At 56.9% G+C, this 25782-nt stretch overlaps 2 protein-coding genes across 9 annotated transcripts in view; both read right to left on the bottom strand.

Moving 5' to 3' along the window:
- The window catches only part of SLC6A3 (solute carrier family 6 member 3), a 36890-nt gene extending 30799 nt beyond the window's left edge, over positions 1 to 6091 (bottom strand). Inside the window, exons 1-2 of the mRNA XM_082456359.1 lie at positions 5219 to 6091; positions 3811 to 3942 (exon numbers count right to left, since the gene is read on the bottom strand). Of these exons, the coding sequence (XP_082312485.1) occupies positions 3811 to 3942; positions 5219 to 5504 (418 nt within the window). The 5' untranslated portion in view covers positions 5505 to 6091. The remainder of the gene's footprint in view (positions 1 to 3810; positions 3943 to 5218) is intronic.
- Positions 6092 to 21046: 14955 nt separating this feature from the next.
- The window catches only part of LPCAT1 (lysophosphatidylcholine acyltransferase 1), a 41154-nt gene continuing 36418 nt past the window's right edge, over positions 21047 to 25782 (bottom strand). For 3 of the 8 annotated variants that reach the window (XM_082456360.1, XM_082456363.1, XM_082456366.1), the window contains 2 exons: positions 22990 to 23177; positions 21047 to 21254 (listed from right to left, as the gene is read on the bottom strand). In XM_082456360.1, the coding sequence (XP_082312486.1) occupies positions 21050 to 21254; positions 22990 to 23177 (393 nt within the window). In that variant the 3' untranslated portion in view covers positions 21047 to 21049. Of the gene's footprint in view, positions 23178 to 24335; positions 24478 to 25782 lie in introns of all 8 variants that reach the window. The other 5 variants (XM_082456362.1, XM_082456365.1, XM_082456361.1 and 2 more) reach the window with 5 other exon arrangements.

Here is a 25782-nt window from a genome sequence, read left to right as displayed (position 1 = left end):
CCAGGGCACGCGGGCTTTGCCCCATCAGCCGCAGCACACCAGCCCCAGAGGGTCCCCCATCCAAGGGCGCTGCTGTCCAGCTGCCCCAAAGGCCTGCGCGAAGGAACGATTTCCTAGGAATGTGGCTGTGAGCGCCAGCCGTTCTTTCGGTGCCTCTGAGTTCTGTCCTCCAGGACCACAGAGCCCCAGGAAGCCCTGGTCCTGGGCCGCCCAAGGGCAGCCCCTCACCGACCCTGCCTTCAGGTTCTTCCTCTGTGTCACTTAAGACCCAGCCACACGAAATCCACTGCCCTGTTTGCTCTGAGAATGCTCTTGTTCAGTGAATGTTCAGGGTTCATACGTCATCATATACTCTAAATAAAGCTCCACCTGATACGTTTCTTCTATTATTCTGTGCCATGGGAAACGTCCCTCCCAAGGAGGTGGCAGGCTCGGTCCCCTCTAATACTTGCAGTGAAAATATGAATGAGAACTTGATGAGTTCCTCTTTTGTCCAACTACCAGGAAGCTCAAGACCAAGTGTGAATTTCAGTCACAGCTCTTAAAGTCAATTTTCTTAAATTTCAGTTTGTTCAGTATTTTTATATTAACTTTGCATGCATTTTGTTTTATTTTAAGCCACTTACTTACAATTCTTTTTTAGATAGAGGAAGAGTTTGGTAAACCACACTAAAATATTATTGACCACAAAATATAATAAATTATTTTATAGTCGATGAAATAGGTGTTTTCCATGCCGTACACACAGTGGAGGTTATCTTAGGCAATTAACCAGACGACCTGAAACGGAGCATCCTCGGGCCTCAAGAGGGACAACAGCCCCTTTCTCCACCACTAAAGCCAGTCACTCCAGAGCGTTCCCCAGAGCTGGCTTCAGCAGGAAGAGGGTGTCGGGGACAAATAGTAATTCCAGGACGCCAGCTGGAGGACACGCCCTGATGGAGCAGCCTCCCATTCTTTGCAAGACCCATTGGCAGGTCTTTGAAGAAAACAGGAGAGAATTCCTCCGCTGTCGGTCTGAGTGCCTTTCGTATCTACTTGGTGTGTGTGTGCGTGTGTGTGTGTGTGTGTGTGTGTGTGTGTGTATGAGAGAGAGGGGGCAGGGGGAGGGGAGGGACAGGGAGGGAATGAGAGTGAGAGGGAGGGGGAGAGGGGAGACAGAGACAGAGGAAGGAGAGGGAGGGAGGGCGGGAGAGCTTGGAGAGACCCCCTCCCAGGCCCTGTGGTCGCACTGGTTGCCCTTGGCATCACCGGCAGCCGCTGGAGGGACAGTGCCGGGGACTGAGGACGTGGCACGGCCCTCTGAGGGCCCTCGTCCTGACCGTGGGCGCCACTGCCTGGCCTTTTCGGGTTGATCTCAGTGCAGTCAGGCCCATGGAAGGACTCCCAGGTCCAGGGAAGGGAAGGACGGGGAAGAGGGCTCCCCAGAGAGCCGGGTTCCCTTCCGCAGGGCCCAGATGCGCCAATCGCCCATTGGAGGACCTGTGGCCCCATGATGACCGTTTGGGGCATTTTAACTGACGTCTTCATCTATCATGTGTTCCCCCTATTTAATGACACGTGAAAGTACGTGCAATTTTATGAGTTAAACTTTTTTTCAAGACAAGGAAGGAAAGGAAGGCACGTGTGTCAGGGTATCCAGAACAGCACGGGTTGCCTCCCCTAACTCCAGGAGCGATGCTGACCTCCTGTCCAGGGGGCATCCTAGGGAGAAACTTGACCTGAAGGAGCAGGGGATCACCTGCTAGCGACTGCAGCTTTGTTAGTATCAAACTATGCAAGGCGTCTCTTCTTCACACATAGAAGTTCTTGCGTTGATTCATTGATCTGCAACAAACAGCCCTGTGTTGATAACACAAAGATTCCAAGGCTCGACGGCTGACTTTCTGTGATGTGCGATTTCCCCAAATCCCCAGTTACCAGATGGGGTGACCAGGCTCCGGCTGAGCTTCCGCCCGCGGGAGCTGCAGGGTGCTTCTCCGTGTGGCCTCACTGGCCCCGCACAGCCCTCCAGGAGGATGAGTTTCCAGACCTGGGAGGCAGGAGCGTGGATGGGCCGTGACGTGGGGTACAGCTCGGAGCCAGCTGGCGTCTGCCCGGGTCTCCAGGCTCTGAGGCCAGGCCCTGCTGACTGCTCCGCAGCCGCACGCGTAACTTCCCCGTGGAGGGGCTGACACTCTCACTGTGCGAGTCGGATTTTCTGCAGTAGCCAAATTCTTCAGGCTTAACTAGTCCTTCGAGACCCTTGGAGACCACTTATGGACGTTCTACAAACTGCAGTATAGAAATTCACTTTGGCAGTTTTGTTGGAGAAAATTCTTCTTGTGGCAGGACACACAGCTGGAAATTTGTTTCTGTCTGCGGGCCCGCAGCCCTGGGGTCAGCGTCCTTTTTCTCGGGAAAGAGGCCGATTTACTCTGATTCAGCTCTGGACTCCCTGGTGGGAGGTGTGGGCTGGGGTCATGTCACATCGCAAACTGACAACTTGCTCCAGAAGTAAACGTGTCGCACAGCCGGCGTCCTTCCCTGGCGCCCCCAGGACAGTCACTTGAGGGCGGCCCGCCTCACGTCCGACCCGGCACCTTCGCGCTGTGTAACTACCGACTGCTGCGCAGCCCATCGCGGGAGATGCTGGCTGCCCGGCAGGCCCGGAGCTCAGGATGAACTCATGCGTCCTGAAGTGTCAGGGGGGACTCGCCGCCCCTGACGGTATCGGCCCTGCCTGCAAAGACACCAGCCGTGCCCTCGACCTGCCCGGCTCTGAAGAGGCGCCCGCAGTCTCAGCTTCCTGCGCTTCTGCCCTCGGGAACCCCGAGCGCACCAGAGGCCGTTCCAGTGACTTATTTAAGTGCTGACTTCTGTGAGCAAATCCTGCTAAGGGGACGCCCAGCACGGGCACCTGAACCCAGAGCTGCCGCCTCGCCCTGCAGAGGCGTGTGGGGTGAGCTGGGCCAGGGGTTCCCTGCAGCTCCACTGCTGAGTGAGCTGTGCATCATCTAGCCTAGGAGAAAGCTGCTCACGCCTTCGGGTTCACCCAGCAGGCCGTGAGAAAGGAAGAACTCCACCACAGATGGTAGATAGATCGTGTTATGGGTTGGATGGTGGCCTCCAAAATTCATTTGTTGAAGTTTTCCCCCCAGTATTTCAGAATGTGGCCTTATTTGGAGGCAGGGTCTTTACAGAGGTGATCAAGTCAGGGTGGGCCCTAGTTCAGTGTGACTGATGTCCCTGTAAAAAGGGAAGTTTGGATGGAGAGACACACATGCAGGGAGGATGTGAAGACCCAGGGAGAAGACAGCCACCCACAACCCAAGGAGCGAGGCCTGGAGCAGGCCCCCTCCCAGCCCTCAGAAGGAATCAACCTCACCAGCACCTTGAGTTTGGACTTCAGAACTTTGAGACAACAAACGTCTATTATTTAAGCCACTCAGTTTGTGGCACTTTGTAAGGCAGCCCTAGCAAACTAATACAGATGGATAGATAGATGAATGACAGACAGATTATAGATGACAGATGACAGATCTAGAGATAGGAGTATTTTTTATCTTTGCTACTATTTTAGCACTTTGACAAAACAACACTACTCATCAATTGCAGGCTGGCCTCACCTGGGAACGAGACACACTCTCCAATCCTTAGTCATTACAGACCTTTAAAGTAGGACCAAAATTAAAAGGATGTGTCCACATGCCTAGACACCTAGCAAAGCAGGACTGAATGCACACAGCTGGGGTTGACTTGCTTCAAAATTGCTCCAGCCTTGCCCTGGTCCACACCACGCCAGGTGCAAGGGGGCGTCCCCGCCGTTACCTTTCAGGATAGGGCAGATCTTCCAGACGCCGGCAGCCCCCTCCCTGTTGAACTGCCCGAGGGCCAGCTCCATGTAGAAAAGCGGCATTCCGGCAATGACCATGAAGAACAGGTAGGGGACCAGGAAGGCACCTGGGGGATACAATAGCATGTTCAGCCTGGGGCCGAGGATGGGCTGGCCTGTTGTCATTGGAGCGAGGGCTCAGCCGTCCCAGCCGACCACGTGTGTCTTGGGCACGAACACTGTCATCCGTGTCCTGTCCCTGTTTCTCCCTGAAGCTCCCTGCAGGCAGGGGTGGTGAGCTTCCTGCCTCCATGCCTGGCCCCCGCTGTCATCCGTGCCCCAACGCATCCCTGCAAGACTCCCGGTCAGCTCCCTCCCCAAGTTACGGGTCAGCCCTGAGAGCAGAGCACATGACGCACCGCCCACGTCGTGGCTCTGCTCCTGGGCTCTGTCCCTTCCCCACCTGCGCGGCAGGGCCTGCCCTGGGTCCCTCCCCCCTCCTCTGTGGAGACGTCTGCGCTCTTGAGCTGTGAATCCTCGGGATGTGACCCTGCCTGGCCCCTGGCATTTGGAGCCTGCCTCCATCGGGGCTGCAGCCTCGCTCAGGGCACGAAGTTCAAGCCCCCGCGGGCTCAGCATCCTTAAGCCCTCTCGCTCCGCCTCAGATAAGGGGGCTTTGTCTCGGCTCTCTTCCAGGGAGGGGCGGGGGAGACAGGGAGACCCCAGCGTGATGCCTGTCTTGGGGCAACTTCTGTACCTGCTTAGGCCTCAAGCGGGGTGCCGAAATGCCGACCCACTCACAGGCACCCTGGCAGGCCCTCCCCAAGGAAGTCTCCCGAAGCCCCAAGTGTGTGGCATGGAATGACCCCCGACAGGGGGTGGCAGTGTCGGGGGACTCACAGGAGACAGGCACCAACCTAACTGCTTCTCAGCTTGAATTTTTGTGCTGACCCTGGCCCATTTCTTAGTTTTCTGCCTCAAGCCCACACATGGAAGTTCTGGGACTGGCTGTGCAGGGGGAGGGAGACGGGCACACTCCCAGGGCATCTTTGGTGCCGGCAACTGCAAGGGCCTCTGCGTGCTTTGTAAACACTGTTAAATCAGCCAAAGATCCCATTCTCTGGGCCTTGGAGAGTTTTCTTTTCCAAAGTGAAAGTCACCTTTGGAAGCAGAAAGCAGAGCCATGGTGCCTCTGACCGCTCCCTCGGGGATCCCGCTTTCCTGGCCTCAGCGTCCTCGGCTGGAAAGGACAGTCAGGGAAGGAGACCACTCGGAGCTCTACGTCTACAGTTCCAGGACACTCATCTGGGGAAACTGCGCCCCACTCATGCCGCATTCCTCCAGATGCCCGCCTTGTGGCCCTGGCTGGCGGGAGGGCGCAGCTGGTGGGGGGGATGCACTCACCCCCGCCGTTTTTGTAGCACAGGTAAGGGAACCGCCAGACGTTGGCCAGGTCCACAGCGAAGCCAATCACTGATAGGAGGAAGTCGGCCTTCTTGCTCCAGGTCTCCCGCTCCTGGGCCTCCGCGGGGCTCCGTGGGGCGCTGAGGAGGGTGGAGTTCGTGAGCTGCACCCCATTTTGCTCCTTGACCAGGACGAGTTCCACCGCCTTCGGGCTCGTGGCATTGGCCTCCTTCGTTGAGGCCACCACGGAAGACATCAGTGCCACGGAGCACCTGCTCTTACTCATGGCCTCCGGGACTCAGTGCTTCCTCCCTCTCGGTCTACAGCCAGCAGGAAAGAGAAACACACAGGAATGCACTGATGTAGCAGCCAGATCACCATGCCCCCCGGTGGCGTGAGCACAGATCGGAGGCGTTTCCAGCCATTTCTTTGGGGCAGAACAAATGCACTCCAAGCACCCAAGAGGACACAACCAGGGTTGGGGACAGTAGGAGATAAGCTACCCTCCTCGCGGGGCTGGGAGACAGGCCGTGGAGACCTCAGGACAGACTCTGCTCCACGCCCCTTCCCCCGCACCCCTCTCCATTCCCGTCAAAGTGCAACGCTGTGTCCTCTCTAATTTAGTAATAATGCAAGATGCTACCTCCGCACTCCCCACATCGCCAGGGAGTAATTTGACAATCTTCAAAACGTTTTCAATAGTAAGTCTTCACAACAGTGCACATACATTCTTTATACTCAGAGACAAAAGTCAAAAGCAAAATTCTAAAACCAGAGTCAGCCACGGGAATTCAAAGTTTCAAAGTAACGATTACAAGAGTTTCCTTCAAGGAATGGCTGCACAACCACCTGTGGCCACACCTGGAAGGGCTGGGCAGGGACAAGAGCTTCCGGTCAGGTAAACCCTTCCAGTCAGGATTTACCTGGGGGTTTACAGGACTAGCTCCTGCACGTAGCACCTTTACCAGGGAAATCATCTCCAGGTTACCTTCATGAAACTCTGGTTAATATAATCAAGGAGAACAGAAGAAATTACACACAGTGTGTAACACAGAAATTACACGGCCGAGAGCAAGGTGGGCCCTTGAGGCCCAGGGCAGCTTCAAATATGACTTCTTCTGGCATTTGGATGTTTCAACTGCAGACGCTTGCATGTATACACGTACACACACACACACACACACACACACACACATACTCTGAAGCAGAAGGTAGCAGGATGGCAGCGGTAAAGGGGTTATTTTCCTCTGCAACCAAGTTTGAACAGAAACCCACAACATGTCATTGTATGCACCATGTCTCTGTGACAAACACAACAGCACATTCCTGAGATGAATGAAAAGGGACAGAAGGGACTTGGGGGTGGGGAGGAGCAGGAGGGACCGGCCTGCAGTGGGGTCCAGCGGAGAGGGCTGGGCTTGTGCAGGCGCCAGATCCCAGCCGGTTTGCTCTGACAGCGGCCCTCGCAGGCGCATCGGGGACCACCTGCCAGCGAGACCCCGGCTCTGCACTTGGGGTGAGCTCACCCCACCCCTGAAGCCCCGGCCTCAGAGGCCAGGGCTGCCTTGTGGTGCTTAGAAAGTGTGATTCTGCACCCAGGACAGAAACAGAGCTGCAGTCCGACCCTACAGCCTGGACGCTCAGCACCCCACAGCCCTGCACCCCTGCCCCATCTTACAGGTCAAAGACTAAGCCCTGTGAGAAGAAGTGATGGCTGAGAAAATCACCCCTACTGGCTCTGGGGGCCGCTTGCCCAGGTGCCCCCAACCCCGGGCAGGTCTGGTTCAGCAGGGAGGGGTCTACCACAAACAGCCGCGGGGCCCAGGGGTCAGCGCCTCAGGGACGCCGGGGACAGCCGGCCCCTGCCCCGTCTCTCCGAGCCTGGGGCAGGATGGGGCCAGGGGCCACGGGGGCGCACATCAGCCCCGTGCCCGCTCCGGGGCTCGCACCTCTCGGCCACCTCACCTTAAGATCGCCAATGGCACTGTCGCGGCGCTGTGCACCCCAACTGTTGGCGACTTTTGGAGACACCGCAGCCTGCGGGACACGGCGCCCCCCCGACGGTGCTCGCCCCGGCCGGGTGCCCCTCGGCCGCAGCCTTCGGGGTCAGAGGCGGGAGCGGAGCGCCCGGAGGATGTGCAGGGGCACCTGTGCGGGGAGCGGGCCACGGGATGGCCCGGCCTCACCTGCGCGCCCCAGCCTCGGCTCTGCTGGGGTCCTGACACCGAGCGTCCGCGGAAGATGCCGCTCCGGTCCCGCTGCGCTCCGGGCTCTTATCTTGTCGCCGGGACCCGCCCCGCCGGCCACCGGGGGCGCTCACCCGCCCTGGCTCCGCCTCCGTGCCGCCCCGGGTGGGCGGAGGACGAGCCCGGACGCGCCCCCGAGCCCCGCCCCGCGGGACCCGACCGCCGGCGCCAGTCAGCTGCCAGCAGCGCGCTCTGCCCAAGGCCTCGCGCGCCCCGGAACCTGGGGCGAGTGGGAGCAGGGTCACCTCTGGGTCCCAGGCCTCGCAGGACCGAGACGGGCGGTTTTCCGTCTCCCTCCCACTCTAGCTTGCGCCCCCCGGGGGCTGCCCCTTGCATCTGCCTGGGGCGGGGGCTCCCCTGGCCCACCCGCCGCTACGCCCGGGAGGAGCAGTCGCTGCGGGGAGGGAGCTGGGCGGCGGGCGCGCGGGGCACAGCGCGGGATCCCGCGGGGCCGAGCCGGGTCTCGCCTCCCGCCCCCTCTCCTGCCCACTCTCCCTCTTCCCGCCGCTGCCGCAGGGGCCGCCTTCCCGATGCTGCACCGACCCCTCTCCCCAGACGTCGGTTCCATCCGCTCCTCCCGCCGCGGCCGCCCCTCCCGAGGTCTGGCGCCCTGGGGCATCTCCTCCACCAGCCCGTCCCACTCGAGTTGGGCCGGCCTGGGGGCAGGGATCCTGCGTCTGGCGTTTGGGGTCCTGTGGGCGTCCCTAGCCGGGCCGCGGAGACCCTTGCCACTGCCCTGACGGGCAGGCTCAGACCCCGCCCAGGTCTCTGCCTTCTCTCCTCGCCCCGGCCGCGAGGTACCCGATCCTCGCCCGGATCCGGGCTGCAGAGACGCGGGTCCTTCTGTGGCCCGAGAGCCGACCCCTCGCAGGACCCAGTGTCCGCGCGCGTCAGGCAAGGAGCTAAGCGTCGCCGCGCTTTGCCCACGTGGAGCGCGAATCGGCTGGAACCAAGGGGCTCGAATCACACTCGCATCGGAACACGATTTCCAGGGACAGCCGGGAAAGCCACAGCTGTCGCTACTGGCTCAGAACGGACTGATTCGGAATCATTGTTGAGATGACCCCCCGCAAGGCTGCACATTCATGATGCGGAGGAACGGAGTCCCCAGGCCACCAAGCAGGCTCAGGACGCACAGGTGCAGGACAGCATCGAGGTAGGTGGCACCCTGGCTCTGCACGTGGCGGAGGCCCTGGTGACCCAAGCCTGGGCCGAAACCTTCCCCTTCCCGCTCCGTGTAAGCCTTGACTTTCCTGCCCTGCGGTCGCTGCAGAGGGGCGCCCACACCAGCTGCTCTCCGCTCCGTCTGGGCCGTATGTCCCTCCTCGGCGGTGCCACAGAAGCAGTGCCCCTCTACCAGGGGCCCGCAGAGCACCCTGGCTGCCCAGTCCCGCTGCCCCCATGGCTCCTCCCGGGGACCGCGCCTCACTGCCCCTCCAGCAGCCTCCCCACCAGGGGCTGGTGCCCGGGACAGGGCTGGCACCTGGTACCAGGGAAGGAACTGGCAGGAGCTGCTCTTCCAGGTAGGACTGGGGTCCATGGCAGAACCCACGACTCAGGGTCCCGGCTTCCGCTGGCTATGCTAACAAAAACGCCACAGGCGGGGCAGCTTACGAACGTGGAAAGATTGGCTGGAAGTCAAGTCCTCGCACGGCAGAAGCACCCAGAAGTGCTCTGGAGCCACCTTTATAAGAGCACTGGTGCCACTCATGAGGGCTCAGCCCCTGTGACCTGACCACCTCCCAGAGGCCCAACTCCTAGGACCATCGCACGGGGGTTAGGGTTTCAACATGAATTTTGGGGACGCAATTCGTTCCGTACACCCGGGGAGGGGACAGGGATCTCCGAAGGTGGTGATGTGCCACCTTGAATATGTGACCAGTGGCCGTCACAGCAGGTGGGCTCTCCCCACAGGTGCTCCGCAATGTGAGTTTCAAGAAAGAGGAGTGGTCCTGGGTTTGGGCCTAACGGACAGGGTCACAGGAACACAGAGCAGAGCCAGTGAGCTCAGATGTGTATGTTAAAAGCACACATACTAGATGGAAACACCCGGGAAGCAGAGCAAACCCTGCCGGGGCCGGGGAGGTGGGAGCAGCTGTGGCCCAAGCCCAACAGCACGGGGCAGCCGCCTCTGTGCACGACAGACACGGACAGGAGTGGCCTGTCACGGTGTCGGCGAACCTGCACCGAGAAGAGTCCTGCGTGCGTCCGGGAGCGCTCCCCCCTCCCCGCCCCACCCGACCCTCTCTTCCAACAGTGACTCGGGATGGAGACCCCGGGCGCTCGGGAGCAGGATGACGTGGGAGCCGGGCCTGCAGCCTGGCCGCAGAAGACACAGCAGGCAGCTGCCCATCTCCTGCGCACCTCTATCGTCCCCGGCAGGGTCCTCCCTGTCGGCACCTGTGCGGGTGGAACCTGTGCGGTTAGAGCTGACTAAACGGCCGGCCTTCGCATGCTTGGAACTTTGCCCAGAGTTTATTACTGGCGTGGCTGCGGTTGGCTCAGAGCCCTGGATGGACGAAGCATCTCAGAGTATCGTCCTGCCGACCCGCAGGGCGGTCGCTCACTGTCTGCTGTGGCCCAGTTGCAGCCGCAGAGCCCGTGGGGGGGGGCCCAGGGGAGAGCCTGCGGCTCTGGCTGCCAGCTGCTGCCCACAGAGCGGCTCCGCCCCACTGGTTGACACCCGCCAACCGAGGAAGTCGCCCTGCGTCCTGTCTCGAGCAGCCTGCTTCACCCTGACTTGGGAGGCAGCGTGAGTGCTCCCCTGCCAGGTGCCCCATCCACGGGAGGGCAAAGGCCATGCGCTGATGTCAAGGCCTTCGAGATTCCCGAGAGGCTGGAGCCCTGGTGGATAAACGCGGAATTCTATCCGAGCTTCCGAGAGCCGCCTGCAGGTGAGGGCGGGGTAGTGGGGCCGGGTGAGCACAGCAGTTCAACAGCAGGGGAGGTGCTTTTGCTTCCCCAGATCCACGTCTGCCAGGAGGTGCCTGGCTGGAGGGACGCCACCCCAAAGCTCTGTTCGGAAGAGCTGGAGAGCTCGGGCGTCACCACACTGGCGATGGGCTCGGTCCCCGGCTAGATTTTAAGAGTGATGATTGCCATAACTGATGGGGTGGCTTAAACAACAGAATAGCGTCCTCGCTCTGTTCTGGAGCCAGGAGTCTGAGATCAAGGCGTCGGCAGGGCCGCCTCCTTTCGAGGACTGAGGGGGACCCTGTTCGAGGCCCCCTTCCAGCTTCTGGGGGTTTGCTGGCATCCTTGGCGTCGTTGGCTTGTAGAAGCCTCACCCCATCTCTGCCTTCACGCTCACATGGCGTCCTCTGTGTGTGTGTGTGTCTGTGTCGTGTTGGATCAGGGCCGGCCCTAATGCACCATTTTAGCTTGATTACCTCCACAAAGACCTCAGCTCCGATTAAGGCCACATTCTGCGGTCCTGGAGCTTAGAATTTCAGCATCTGAATTTGGGGGCACAGTTCGACCCACAACAAAGAAGAACCTTAACAGGCCCGTTCTCGAGGGGAGCAGCTTAGAACACGTCAGAGCCTCCCGACACGTGGTCCCAGCAGCTTAGCCTAGTTTAACCTGGACGTGCAAAGTCTTGGAGGGGGAAGAGTGGGGTGCAGGAGAGCTGGCTTCAGGGGTCCTGCTGCTTTCAGGGAAGAAGGGACTCTTGGGGGCGGTGCCAACAGAGGGTGGGAGAGGATGCCCTGCCCAGGGCACTGGCAGGGCACGTGGGGCCCAGTTCCGGCCTCGCTCCCTCTGGCTTTGCTTTAGACGTAAGGGGACGAGCAGAACCATGGTGCTTGGACCCTCACTGGGCGCTGGGCTCGGAGCCCATGGGAGCACCTCTGCTACAGCTCCCTCACCCTTTCTGACCCTATGCTGCAGGCGTCGACACCCGACCAGGATGCCAGGGCTCCGGGTGGCCGCACAAGGCCTCACCCCAAGTTCACGGGTCACACGACGTTCATGAGGTGTCCCAGCCTCCGTTCTCCCCTCTGATTGCTGACCACCCTCACACAGTGTGAGAAGGACCGAAATAACCATCGCTTCCGGCGGTGACCCTCAGGGCAGCGCCGGGCTCTGTGCTCAGCAGCCTCCTGCCCTCAGAGGGTCCTGGCCACCCTGGCCCGGCTGCTCCTCACCGAGGGACAAAGGGCGGCGAGCAGACGGAAAGAAAAGCCGCCAGCAGCCTGGGAGCGCCCCCGGGCACGCCATGCTGCTGTGGCCATCTGTTCGGATAGATGCTTGGACCCTGCACCCCAAGCTCCCCGCATGCCGAGGCTGGAGCCCAGGACTGCGCTTCCCAAAGGGCTTCCGTCAGGCCGGCTCAGGGTCTGCGGTGGGAAGCCTGGCCAAGGCCACAGGGGCAGCTGCAGAGACCCAGCAGGAGGCCAGTGGGCTGGCCTGCTTCCCAAATTATTCATAGGGTTCATTTCGAGGGGAGCCCAGAGCGAGTGGCACTGGCGAGAGGGGGCTGTGGCCTACTGCAGTTCCCAGGTCACCCGTGTAAACCTGGCCCGCACCCAGAGCAAGGATTCTGGGTCTCACCCTCAGAGACTCTGAGTCAGCAGGTCTGAGGCGGGACCTGGGGAGCTGCATTCCTAACAACTTCTCGGGGGATGCCACTGCTGCTGGTTCTGGGGCCACACTCTGAGAAACACTGACCTGGCCAGACCCATGGGGCGTGGAGGATTCTGGAAGATAGAGATGCAGCATGGAGCCCCTGGCAGCCCCTGCAGGGACTCAGTGCAAACACTTGGAGTTTTGGAGAATAACCAAACAGTCTTCTGAAAATCCTTATGCTCCGTTTGAATTAGAATACCGCTGAGCCGTAGCAGAAACTCATGGAAATTCAGTTAGCATATGAGCTGAGCTGCCCGTCATAAATTAACCAGCCAACCCGTAAGGTTTGGTACAGACAGCAATTTGCTCTCATCAAGTGGAGGCAATATACACGCTTTCAGGCTCGGGCGGGTGCTGCAGACACAGCTAAGCTGCAGGAACAGGTGCCCCCCTTGTGGCATCGCTATCACCCCCTTAACCCGTACCTGGGCTTCACGGGCGTTTCGTATGACCATCTGACTGCGGAAACATGGGTCCCACAGGGTACCGATCCCACCGGGGAGTGGAAGCCTGCAGCATTGCAGCCACGCTCGGAAGACACAGGGAAATCTTCCCGGTGGGCAGATACCTGAGCAGTGCACAGGGCTGTTCCTAGCCAAGAAGAGGACAGCCAGAGATATGGGTCTCAGTGATTCTTACACGTTGGCTAGTGTTTGGCTGTGTGAGAAGAGAGTTCAAAGAAAATCGGGAAGTTGATGACAAGACCTTTATCTGCAGATGACATAATCACCTATGGAGACAATCTTAATGAATCTACAAAACAAAAGCTAGAATTAACAAGTGAATTTAGAAGGTCATAGGATGCACAAAAATCAATTGTATTTCTATATACCAGCAGGAAACAACTATAAAATAAAATTTAAAATAACTTCATTTACAATAGTATCCCAAACAAAATGCTTAGGCATAAAATGCGTGCGTGCAAGACATGAATGTTGAAATCTAGACTACACTGCTGAAGAACTAAAAGGGCTGAAGGAAGTGGAGTGGTAAGACCATGTCCATGATCTAAAGGCTCAGTATCATTAAGGTGTTAATTTCTTCCCAAACTGACTATAGGTTCGACCCAGTTCCAACCAAAATTCTAACTGGCTCTTCTGAACAGCTCAACCAGTTGGTTCTAAAATGCACACGGACCCAGAGTAGCCAAAACAATGCCAAAAAAGAACGAGATTGGAGGACAAAGGAAACTTTGTAATCCCATCATCTGCGCAAAACTTAACTGTATTTTCTGTCATTATTTTGCCATTTGTGTCCTTGCTCTACAGACAGCTTTATTGGGGTTTCATTGACATACCATAAACTGCGCGGGTCTCAAATGCACAATTTGGGAGGCCGTTTATGTGGCCACGGGACACGAGCACCGTGAGGATAATGTTCATCACAGACAATCCTCACGCTCCTGTGTATCCATCTTTATCCACCCCACCCAGGCAACCGCTCGTCCGACAGCTATAGATTCCTTTTTTCTTCCTAGGATTTTATATAAATGGAACCTACAGTAAGGACTGTTTTTTGGTCTCTTCCTCCCACTCAGCATATTTGAGCTGAATCTGTGGTGTTACACGAATCAGTGAATTCCTTTTCATTGCTGAGTAGTATTCCATCGTATAGATAGAGCATAATCTATTCATCCATTCACCTATTGATGGACGTTTGACTCTTACAAATAAAACCCCTGTGAACACTTGTGCACAAGTCTCTGTGTGGACATGTGCTTTCATCTCTCTTGAGTTAAGTGCTTAGTTGTGGAATGGCTGGGTCATTTGGTTGATGTGTGTTTAACTGTTTTTAAAAACTGTCAAGATGTTTTGCAAAGTGGTGATACTGTTTGACATTTCCATGAACAGTGCAAGAGTTTCCGTTGCTCCACGTCCTTGTCAACACTTAGAATGGCCGGGCTTTTAAATTGTAGCCATTCTAATAAGTGTGCAGTAGTATCTCATTACTGTTTAAATTGGCATTTCTCTAATGACTGAAGTGTTTTAGCAGTCCTTCATGTGTGTGGTTGCCATCAGTATCACTTCTTGTCAAGTGGATTTCAAATCTTCTGCACATTTGGGTTTTTGTTTGTTATATTATATTGTTATATTATTATTGAGTTTTGAGAGTTCTTTACATATTCTGGATACAAGTCCTTTATCAGGTGCTTTGTCAATATCTTTCCCAATCTTGGATTGCTTTTTCATTCTCTTAATAGAGTCTTTTGAAGAACAGAAGTTATTAATTTTGATGAAGCCCAACTTATCAAATTTTTAAATGAATCCTGCTTTTAGTGCCATATCTGAGAAATTTTTACTTAACCCAAGATCACAAAAATTTTCTCCTGTTTTCCTCTAAGAGTTTTAAAATTTTAGGTTCTACCCTTATGTATAAGATCCATTTTAAATTACCATGGTGTAAGGTATAGATCAGTTTCGTACCCTTGTCCTATGGGTCATTGGGAGAGAAGTGTTGAAACCTTGAGGCACAGCCATGTGGACTGGTTTTATAGTCCTTGTGGTTCTGCCGTCTTTGCATGGTTCACGTGGAAGCTCTCTTGTCAGGCACACATCTTAGGGTTGCCATGTCCCCCTGGGAGCTGAATCCTTACTGTGAAATGACTTTTCTTACACCCGCTGACCACTTGGGCTCTGAGATCAACGTTCACCTTACCTTCTTTTGATGGAGTTGGCACTGTCCTTTTCCTTTTGGCCCATTGGTGGCTGGGTAAAGTGTGCTTCTTGCAGGCATCTTGGGTTGGTTCTTGCTTTTACATCCAATCTGACGATTTCTGCTGATTGATGGGGGTGTTTGACCATTTACATTTAATGTAGTGCTGATACAGTTGGGTTAAATCTACCATCTGCTACACTGTGCCCTCTGTCCCCCTTTACCACTGCTCCTGCTCTCCTTCAGACTGAGGAGTTTTCAAGTCCCATGTTCTGCTTCCCCTGTTGGACTCTTAGCCGTATCTCTTTGCTGTGTCATTTTGGTGTCACCTTCAAGTGGCATCACACTGCTGTACATGTCATTAGGACGGACCTGGGGCCACTTCTAGTCACCCCTCCCGGCCTCTGTGCCATTGTCACCTATGTGTTATGAACCCCAGAATGCATCATCAGTTTTACTTTAGACACTGAATCATCCTTTACAGAGATTTAAATGACGAGAAACAAGTGTTTCTATTTACCCACGTGATTACAGCTTCTGAGCCTCCTCAGGCCTCTGTGTGGATCCAGATTTCAGAATGAAATCACTTTCCTTCTGCTGTAAGGACTTACTTTCACACACTGTGTAGTGAGGTCTGCAAGCCAGTGACAAATTGTTTTTAGCTTTTGTGTCTAAAAACATTTTTATTTGTCTGTTGTGAAAGACATTTTTGCCAAGTGAAGAATTCTGGGTTGACCGTGTTCTTTTTCTTTGCGTATTTTATGGACGTTGCTTCCCTGGCTTCTGTTGTTCTGATGAGGAATGTGCTCTGTGCACGTGGTTGTTGCTCTGTGTCTTTTTCCTCCGGTGGCTGACCTTCTCTTTATCATCTATTTTAAACATTCGATTACGATGCTCCTGGTGTGTTTCCTCCATGGCGCTTGTGCTTGGAATTCATTGAGCTCCTTGGACCCAGGGGTTTATAGTCTGTACTGAATTTGGGAAAGTATTTCTTCAAATATTTTTGTTTGCCCTTGGGACTCCAGTGGTATGTATATCAGGCGACTTGAAGTCTCACACTCACTGGTGCTCGGTTCAATTTTTGTCTTTTTTCTCTATTTTGTTTTGACTAGTTCGTACTGCTACTCTTCAAGTTCACTTGCCGTCTCCTCTGTGATGTCAAAGCCACCCTTAATCCCAACCAGGGTATCTTGCGTCACAAACATCGTAGTTCTTATCTGTAGAATTTAGATTTGTGTCTTTTAATAGACACCTGTCATGTCTTAACTACACATGGTTAGTCTTGCTTCCAGCTAGCTTTTGAACACGGAATCCAGTGATTTTGCATAATGATTGTCAATGCCTTCATCTTCTAATTCCGTCACCTGAGTCACTTCTGGGTCTGTTTTCGTTGATTATAGGTCATCTTTCCTGCCTTTTTGCATCTAGGTGACCTCTGATGGGATGCAAGTCATTGTGAGTTTGACCCTTTGGATGCTGGGTAGTTGTATATTCCTCTGAATATTCTCGAACTTTGGGCTGCAGGTAAGCTACTTACAAAGAGTTTGGTCATTCTTTCAGGTCTTGCTTTTAAGCTTTGTGTGGCAAGACCAGAGTCGAGTTTTGCCGAGGGGGTTACGACTTCTTCACGACTCAGGCAAAACCCATGTGAGTGTCCACCTGGGCACCCCTTCCAGGATGGCAGCCTCTGCCCCTCCATCTTGACTAGAAGCAAAATTAGTCAGATTGGACTCATTAACGTTTATTAAGTTTAAAAGAACTAATCAGAGCCCGAGCAGCTCTTGACAGTCCTGTGGTAGACCCCTGCCAGACTCTCGTGTGGTTGGGGGGCCATGGAGGTCGGTTCTGCCCTTGGAGTATGGGCGGCTTCCTTTGGATGAGAGAACATACACTGCACGATTTAAATATTTTGAGATTTACTCTCGAGCCAAGCATAGAGTCTATTTTGTCAGCTGCTTCATGTGCATTTTTAATGGCAATTGAGTCAATTTGGTAAACGGGGTTTTTCAAATTTTCTACAAAATTGTGTTTCCTTCCCTGGTGGTTCTATAGACTACTGAGAGAATTGTGTGAAAATCTCCAACTATGTTTGCTGATTTATTTATTTCCTCTTTTCATTCTGTCTATGTTTGCTTAGTATATTTCAAGGTATGTCACTGGGGATGTACACCTTTAGGATGACTGTGTCCTCGGGTGAACTGAACCCTGTATGGCTCTGCAATGTTTGTCTTTGGCACCGTAATCCTCCTCGTCTTAAAGGTCACTTAGTGTGATATTATTAATCCTGCTACATCAGCCGTCTTGTGGTTATGTTTGCACGTTACATATATTTCCATTTTTTGTTATTTTTAAACTTTCAATATGTGTTTAAACAGCATATAGTTAGGGTTTTTTGTTTGATTTTTAATTTGGTCTAGCAACTGTCATTTAGGAGTTTTTAGTCTATATTTAATGTAATTACTAGTACGGTTGGATTTAAGTTTACCACTTGCTGTTTGTTTTCTATTTGTATTATCTGCCCTTTGTTCTTTATTTTTTTCTTCTTACTTTCCTGCTTAGTTTGGGTGAAATTATTATTTTAAACTCTCCCATTTTATTTCCACTATAGGCTTATTAACTAATAATACCTCTATGTTTTTGTTTTCTCTGAAGGCTTGCAATACGTTTTTAAGTTTTCACGGTCTCTCTTTAAATAACACTAATTCTTTCTGCAGAGTCAGGTTTCCACATGCATGTCACTCTTCCCTTTGTTCCATGAGAATATTTTCTTTTTCTCTGGCTGCTTTTAAGATTACCTCTTTACCAGTGGCTTCCAGAATTTTTTGTAAAGTGCCTTGCTGTATTTTTGTTATATTTCTTCTGCTTGTGGCGAGTTGAGCTTCTTGGATATCTGAGCTGTTAGATTTGAGAAAACTCTGGCCGTTACTCTGTCCAATAGTCTTTTCTGTCCCAACCTCCCCTTCCCTGGGCCTCCCGTCACCTGTGATAGGACCCTTGGTGTTGCTTTCGGTCGGCTTTCTTCCCAGTCTGTGCTCCATTGGGGCCACACGTTGCTACAAGACGGGCTCATGGTGTTTTCTCTGTGGTGTGTATCTCGGGTGCCCCTGCCCAGGGGGGATGCGGGTGGTGGCTACGGGCCTCTCTTCCCAGCCGACCCAGTGAGTACAGCACGCCAGGGGCTGGAGGGGCTGGGCGAAGCGCGGATCCCCACGCGGAGCCGAGCGACCAGGAGCAGCCCCGGCTGGTGTGGCCGGGCCGGACCCCGCCTCGTCAGACACGGGCCCAGGACTTAGCTCCCAGCACGGCCCCTTCTCTGGGCGTCAGCTTGCTCGCACCGGAGCCCCGTCCTCGAGGGGAAACGCTCGCCCTCATCCTGATACACTTGTGCCGGGGGTGGACTTCCTTCCCGCCCCTGCGGCTCTGGCAGCAGGTCTGCGGCCTTCACTGGCGGCCGACTCCCCGCCGCCCACCTCGTGTTACATCAAGAAGGGGTTTATCTTACCGCAAGGGAAGCCTGGCGGCTCTGAGCAAGCCCCCACCAGAAGCCGCCGGCCTGACGGGGGGAGAAACGACTCCTGACGCTTCAGTGACCGGGGTCCGTCCTGATGGGGTGCCCCCGGGCACGCAGGGTGTGCTTTGAGCTGGTCACGGCACAACGCACGTCCACGACACGGGGGGCCGTGGGAATGCTCTTCTCACCCTCGCGCCCAGTGACCGCAGGGTGTGGCCTGCGTGATTCTGCGCCTGCAGGATGCCCTAGCCTGTGGCACTCGGGCGCCACGTGCTGCGCTCCGGCCGGGGAGGCGTGAGCAGGGCTCGGGATTTATTTCCACGCAGAAGCCTCGGGCTCTTCCCTTCCCTGTGCGTCCGCCTGGCGGGAGCCGGGAGAGAGGCTGCGCTGGCAGACAGGATGCGTGGGGACAGGCGGGCGGAGCCGCCCCGGGACGGGTGAGCGAGGGGTAACCTGTCGCCGCCCTGAATCTTGGCCCGAGAGCCAGCCACATGCTTCTGTTCTCTTCTCCGCAGCTCGGGGCTTGCCCACTTCTCCGTTCCGCTGGATGAGACACTCCTACTCGGGGCACCGTGGAGCCTCTGCGCGAAAGTTCGGATGGTCACCAGCTGTGGGGCTCCTCCTGCCAGCGACGAGACAGGACCGGGGGTGTCACGGGTGCTAACGCCGGCAGGGGAAGGGACCCGGGGCTCCTCCTGCCAGCGACGAGACAGGACCGGGGGTGTCACGGGTGCTGACGCCGGCAGGGGAAGGGGCCCGGGGCTCCTCTGGCTGCTTCTCGGCACTTTCAGGACAAATCCTGTGAGTAGCAGAGGCAGGACCACAGGCTCCGGATACTTTGGAGTGAAAATTTGAGTCTTCTCACTGGGCAAAGACCCAACAGTCCAAGGTGCGGTGGGGAACACAGGACGGGGGAGGGGGGACGGGACGGGGGACGGGACAGGGGACAGGGGGTGGGGGACGGGGGAGGGGGGATGGGGGAGGGAGGAGGGAGGACAGGGGACGGGGGACGGGGGACGGGGGAGGGGGGATGGCAGAGGGAGGAAGGAAGTCGTAAATATTGGCCTCAGCCACACAACCGGCCCCGGAAGTGAGGACAGCAGCGCCCTTGCAGCTGCCTTCCTGCCTGGTGTGTGTGTGTGTGTGTGTGCGTGTGAGTGTGTGTGTGCCCTCAGTTTACACAGGGAACGGCAGTGGTGAGGAGCGGGCACTTTGGGAGCTAGGGAAGACTTGGTTTTCCGTGTGGCAGAGCATCGAGGGGTGTCTGCCAGCACCAGAAGAATGAACATCACCGGGGTGGACGCGGGGGTTCCCTGGATCTTACTTTCTGGGAGGACGTGGAGCCTCTGTGTTTGCAGAAGTGACCATGACATCCCGTGCGTCACTCCCTCGCAGGAAGGAGTGAGGCTGGGCGCTGCGTGGCTGGAGGGATGGGCTGTCGGGCCACTGGCCACCTGCTGCTCTCGGCGGCACCCCCGCGTGCGGAGCTCTGCCCCAGGAGGGGGCCGGGGGCTGCCACTGTCCCACAGGCTGGAAGGCTTCGGGTTGGATCAGCAAATGGGGGCAGGGGGCTGGGCAGAGGTGAACCTTCTGCTTCTGTAGGAGTCGCCACCAGGAACACCTTGAGCGCCCACCGCTCCTTAACACCTGTCCCCTCTGGGGCGCTGGGAACCCCCAGAAGCCACGGGAGGTCCCAGGGCAGTGTGCCCTCCCCTCCCGCCCCCTCCACCAGCTCCCAGAGGCTGCTTGTCCCCTTCCTTCGACTGGGAAGCTGCGTCCAGCTTTGAATGTGAAATGTCCAGACCCTGGCTTGCTTTGGCCCTTTTTTTTTTTTTTTTTTTTTTTTTTTTAAAATTAATTTATTTATTTTTGGCTGTGTTGGGTCTTTGTTTATGTGAGAGGGCTTTCTCTAGTTGCGGCAAGCGGGAGCCACTCTTCATCGCGGTGCGTGGGCCTCTCACTGTCACGGCCTCTCTTGTTGCGGAGCACAGGCTCCAGACGCGCAGGCTCAGTTGTTGTGGCTCACGGGCCTAGTTGCTTCGCGGCATGTGGGATCTTCCCAGACCAGGGCTCGAACCCGTGTGCCCTGCATTAGCAGGCAGATTCTCAACCACTGCGCCACCAGGGAAGCCCTGGCCCTTTTTTTAACTTACAGACTTGAGCAAATTTTAACCAATTTCAAAGGCAACACCCATTTGTTATCTTAGGAAGGGCCAATGCCTACCCCTGTTGGTGCATGAATGTCATTCTGGTGCATTTCCTCCGCTGCCGCCCCGATGGGGTCAGACCACGGGCTCCCTCTCCGGCTTCCCTGACTTACGACACGAACACGATGCTGTGTCACTCCATCCGGAAGCCGCTGGCTACACAACCTCAATTTTCTCCTATACAGTTTTTGGGACTGCAGTACATCAGATCTTTCTTTCACTTCTATTTCTAAATCCTTCACTGATTTAATAGGACGAATTCAAGATTCCTGTCTCTCTCTGCTCGACAAAGCGTACGTAGAAGGTGCGTGTTTCGCAGAGAAATTATAGAAACCAGCTCAGCAGGTCGGCAAACAGCCTACAAGGCTGAGCTCTGTGAGACGTCAGCCGCTGTCTGCATGCCAGCGAAACCTCCGACCCTCCCTTTGCCATCCAGAAAGCTTTTTCTACAGAAGTTCAATTACGATGCTTCCCCAACGTCCTGGAAAAGCACTAAGAAATTCCAGCGGGACTGGTTCTCCTGTCACACCCTGCGTCACGTCTGCTGTTGTCTTTCTGATGAAAAAAACCGCACATAACAAATACGTCCTCAAGTACGTAAGACTTTGCGTTTTATTCGTTCCATTGAAAACCCCAAAACCCCAAGTTCGTTTGGAGGCACCCGTCCCACCCTCCTCGCGCCGGGCAGGGCCTGTGCAGGCGGCGGGCGCCTCTGTGGCTCCTGGGCCCACACAAGGGGACTCAGTCCCGAGCTCTGTACATTCACAGTTCTGGATGACTGCGACCCTAAGTCGCTGCGAAAGAGAAAACAAGATCAGGAGGAACAAACATCCATTCAGTGTCTGTTTATCAGAGACTTTTTCCTGAAAACGCACAGTGGCATTTCATTCAAAAACCCTTCATCCACAGACGCGGGGCCCAGACCCTTCCTCAGAACATCTCAGCTTGTTCACCTCCTTCATTGCCAGGTGTGGGTTTTTCTCTTTTAAAAATGAAACTCCACGCATCCCACGATCATGAAATCAGTCCTGTTTGCTACCAAGGCCGTGTGGGAAGCTCTGTGCCTGACGGGCGAGCGCCCTGGAATGATGTCAGTCACCCCGCACCCTGCGCGGGGCAGGAGGGGCTTCGGAATGAACGGAAGTTAAGGGTGTTTCCTTTTCTGACGTCTAACTGTAGACACGCGCATCTCCAAGCCTCAGGAAGTTAGTAAACATTTTCCCTGTACTTCTGGCTCTGGTGGTCACTTCCTATGGAGATGCCCCCAAGAGAAAATCCAATCATCTTAGAAACTCAAAAACAATTTCCCAAACAGACCCAGAGGCTTTGCTTCAGGGAACAAACTCAGTGTGTGGTTGTCATTGTGCTTTGAGGACAGGTTTCTAGTCATGTCACAAGGAGATGGATCAAGGTGGTTTCATGAGAGTGAAGGCAGCACCTGGAACCCCTCCCCGAGCCCAGTGGCGCTGCCCCCCCGCCGACGCCCCCGGACACAGAGAGGGACTGGAGCCCCCCAGGCCTCCCGGGCGCCCCAAATGCCTGTCGCCGCTGCTCCCCAACCCCTCCTTCCCCGAGGCTCATCCGGCTCCAGATGCCCGGAGAACCCTGGTGCGAAGGGGGGGGACAGTCAGCGCACGCGGGGCCTTCCAGAGCGGCACCGTCCCCTGGGGCCCCCGGCCCAGGAGACAGGAACTCCCCCCCCTATTTCCACTCGGCCCACCTCATCTCCCCAACATTCAATGCTCTGATCGGAGCTGACACTTTGGTGAAGTAGATCACGTCACATGGAAACACAAACCCCAAGCTGGTATAAAAAGAGGGGGTTTGTAAAGGACTGAGGAGGCAAAAAAGTGGTTCCGGGCCGGGTGCCCCAATGGAGAGGAGCTCCCTGGTCGAGAGAGGCCGGAGGGAGAGTTAGCTCAAAGCCCCAGACAGCCTCGGGGTCTGTCAGGAAAAGGGCCTATAAATAAACATCCCCTGACCCTCAAAGGAAGATGAAGTAGAAAAGCAATTCTCTTTTCGTAAAAAAATGCTGAGTGTTTCCCGAAGTATCTAAATGAAGTTTATAAAATACTCATGAGCTCCTGCAAATATAGAAACGTTGAAAAATCAGATGGCGGTTCTGCCCACCGATTCCACCGAGGTCGGCAGAGACTTTGTGCCGGAATCGAAACGCGGGTGACACGTCCCGCTTTCAGGTGCGTGTGGCAGCCGCCGGCCTGCGCGGCCTGGAACGGACCAGCAGGGACGGTGGGAGAGGATGGAAACAAAACGGGAGGCTCGAGGTGAAAAGAGAGCAACGCCCGGGCCGGCCCCCGAGTGCCGCCTGGAAGGGAGCCCCGGGAGACACCCCCACGAGCCCACCACGCCGGTCAGGGCGCGCGCGGCCACGGCCTCGGGCCCGCGCTGCTCTAGGACTCGGGCCCGAGGGCGGGAAAGGGACAGCACGTGTGGGAGCGTGGAGCCCGCATGCTGTCACGGCAAACGGGGCAGCGGCTGGGGAGCGGCCTCGTCTCTCCAGAACCTTACGTCCTAGTCCAGCTTCTTACGAAAAGCCTCCGTCCCAGCGGCCGAGTCTTCGGGGCTGAAGTCGGCGCAGAAGCCGTTGGGGGTGGGAGCCGGGGGCGTCTGTGTGCAGCTCTGGGAGCGCGTCTGCTTGGGGTACAGGTACTCCTCCGCGAAGTCGGGGTACGCTTCGGCAAACCTCTCGAAGTCGGCTGGAAAGACAAAGGCACCTCGGTTACCGGCCTGCGGGGGCAAAGGTCTAGAGTCCGGGGACTCTCCCTGGCGCCCCGCTCACACCCTGGGGGCGTCGCGGCATCTGCGTGGACCCCCGGGAGGCCGCGCGGCACCGCACCTCCGTTTTCTCTGCGCCCCAGTCCCCGTGAAGACCAGGGCAGCTCTCACGTCCTCTCAGCGGCTCCTGCTTTCGGTGCTCAGCATCCGGCAGCGGCCCGGTGCCCCCGAGGCAGCAGCCTCGACGGACACAGCTAGGCCCTGGGGACACCAGGCGCGCAGAGAGCCACCCCGAGCCATCGTGGGGCCTGCGCGGCTGTGTGTCTCCCGGTGGCCCCGGGTCCCGGCGCCGGGGTGGGGAGCGCCCTCGGGCCGGCGCTGGGGCACCCTGGGGGCTCGGCGATGCTGAGAGGCCTGGGCCCAGGGCACCGCAAGCCCCAGCGGCTGCAGGGAGACGCCGTGCTCCCGCTGGGAGCGGAGCCGCCTCCACGGGAGTCCGTGGTCGGTCAGGGCTCAGCAGTAGCACCCGCTCACCGGGAGGCACGGCCCCCTTCCGCGCAGACACGCGCGCACACCCAGACCAGCGCGCCGCGGCTCCTGCCTGACATTTGGATGCGATTTAAAAACCCATCCAAACACAACGCGCACAATGACCTTTCCTGAGCAAACGTCTCCTCTTCCTTTAGGGAGATTACAGGCCCAGCCTCAGATGCGCACGCGGGCCGGCGCGCTGCGCGGCCGCCTTCTGGGGCCCCTGCTGCTCCCACCGCCCCGGCCTCGGTCCCCAGGCGGGTTCCGGTCCCAGCTCCTGAGGAGCTCGGCTGTCCCGCTTTGTGTGGCAACAGGTGATGCAGCCAAAACCCTGGGAGAGGAGATGCCCCAGGAGTCGGTCCTGACGGGCCGGGCACGGAGTCCCGCCCCGCACCGGGGACCCTGATCTCAGCCCGGCCGCAGCCCTGGGGATGGCGCCTACTTTACAGCTGGGCTGGGAACGTGCTTCTGTTAATGGCCTGCAGAAGCGAGACGGGAAGCTCCCACCGCAGCCCTGCCAGGTTTCAGGAGAGCCTGGCGAGAGTGCAGGGGGCAGCGCCTCCCCCACCTCGCACTAGGGGCGTCCTCCCCAGCGCCCAGCCACCCACCGAACGTGATCCTGCCCTTCTCCTCTTGGTCGATCGCCCGGAAGAGGTCGGTCACGGTCAGCTCAGCCACTCCCAAGGCGGTCTTGAGGATGCTGGACAGGGCGTGCTCGTCTATGCTGCCATCCTCCTGCGACCCGTACATCTGCAAGGCAGGGGCAGGCGTCACCCCGTGGCCCCGCCAGCCCCGACTGTCCAGGGCAGCTGCTTCTCCTCCTTGGCGTTCCCAGCTCTCCGGCCGGCCCAGATACCACAGGCTCAGAATGGCGGGAACTCAGCTGCACGTCCGAGCCCTCGGGAGCACTGAGCACCTCGGGCAGGGTGGCAGCCAGGAGCCTTCAGTTCCCTGCTCTTGTGTTTTAAATCCACCAGGAAAGGGTGGTATATACACTGCAACGTGAGGACCTGGCGTTCAGCCTTTGGCTGCGAGGTGCCCACTTCACGGATGCCCACCTGAATGGACACACTGCGGCTGTGAGTCGCGGTGACCGGTGAAACCGCCAGGAAAGGAGCCAGGCCGCCCCGCTGCCCGTGAGGTCCCCCTTCCAGAAGGGCCTGGGTGACCCACATAACTGACCACCTCAGTGACCCTGCTTCTCCTTTCCCGTGCCCTAATTCCCACTCTTACACTTTAAATTCGCCAAGAAAGAGTGAACCCCCAAAACCCTAGGCCCCTACCCTCAACCCCGACAAAGGCAGAGCCGCAGATCCACACTCTCTCCCCGTGACCTGTGACCTCGCTGCACCCAGGGCGCGCCGTGTGCCCTCCAGGACCTGTGAGTAATAGATCTGTCTTTTCAAAGTTCCCTGATGGTTGTCGCCGAGGGCGTACTGCAGTCACACTGAGAACCCCAGGGGCCGGTCCAGCCGCAACCCTGGCTACTGACGGGCTGAGACCAGCACACGACCGCATTCCATCCTGCGCCGTAAGCTCCTGACGTCCTCCTCCTCCTGCCCCAGTTTTGGAGGAGTGGCCCCTGCCTCCCCCCAGCCTGACCAGGGGCTGCAGGAGAGCTGGGGGCCGTCACCCCCGCGCTGTCTGCGGGCTCTCCTCCCCACGCTGGGGGCCCCCTGACCAACCTGCTCCCCAACCCCCCAGACTTTTTGGAGCGTTCACTCTGCCCTCCTGCCTAGAGGTGGGCTTCCCGCGGTGGGATGTCCACATGAGCAGGACACACCGGCACCACCATGGGGATGCCCGGGCACGGGGCTGTCTGCCTTCCCAGGGGGCCCGTGAGGGGTGGGCACTGCAGGGGAGGTCGTCGTGGAGAAGTGCCGGGACCCACAAGGCGGCACAAGCGGTGCCATCCTCCCCGCAGCCCTTGCACCTGCCCTCAGGTGGGGGCCTTGTGAGCGCTGCTAGAAGGTGGTCATGCTCATGCTCAACTGTTTCACTGAGAAACAAGCTGGTCACCTCCCTGCCAGCCACTGTCGTGGCAGCAGAGTCCAC

Source organism: Balaenoptera physalus, assembly GCF_965194825.1.
Source record: "Balaenoptera physalus genome assembly, chromosome: 3".
NCBI classification, from domain to species: domain Eukaryota; kingdom Metazoa; phylum Chordata; class Mammalia; order Artiodactyla; family Balaenopteridae; genus Balaenoptera; species Balaenoptera physalus.
This window is presented reverse-complemented; position numbering and strand designations above follow the sequence as displayed.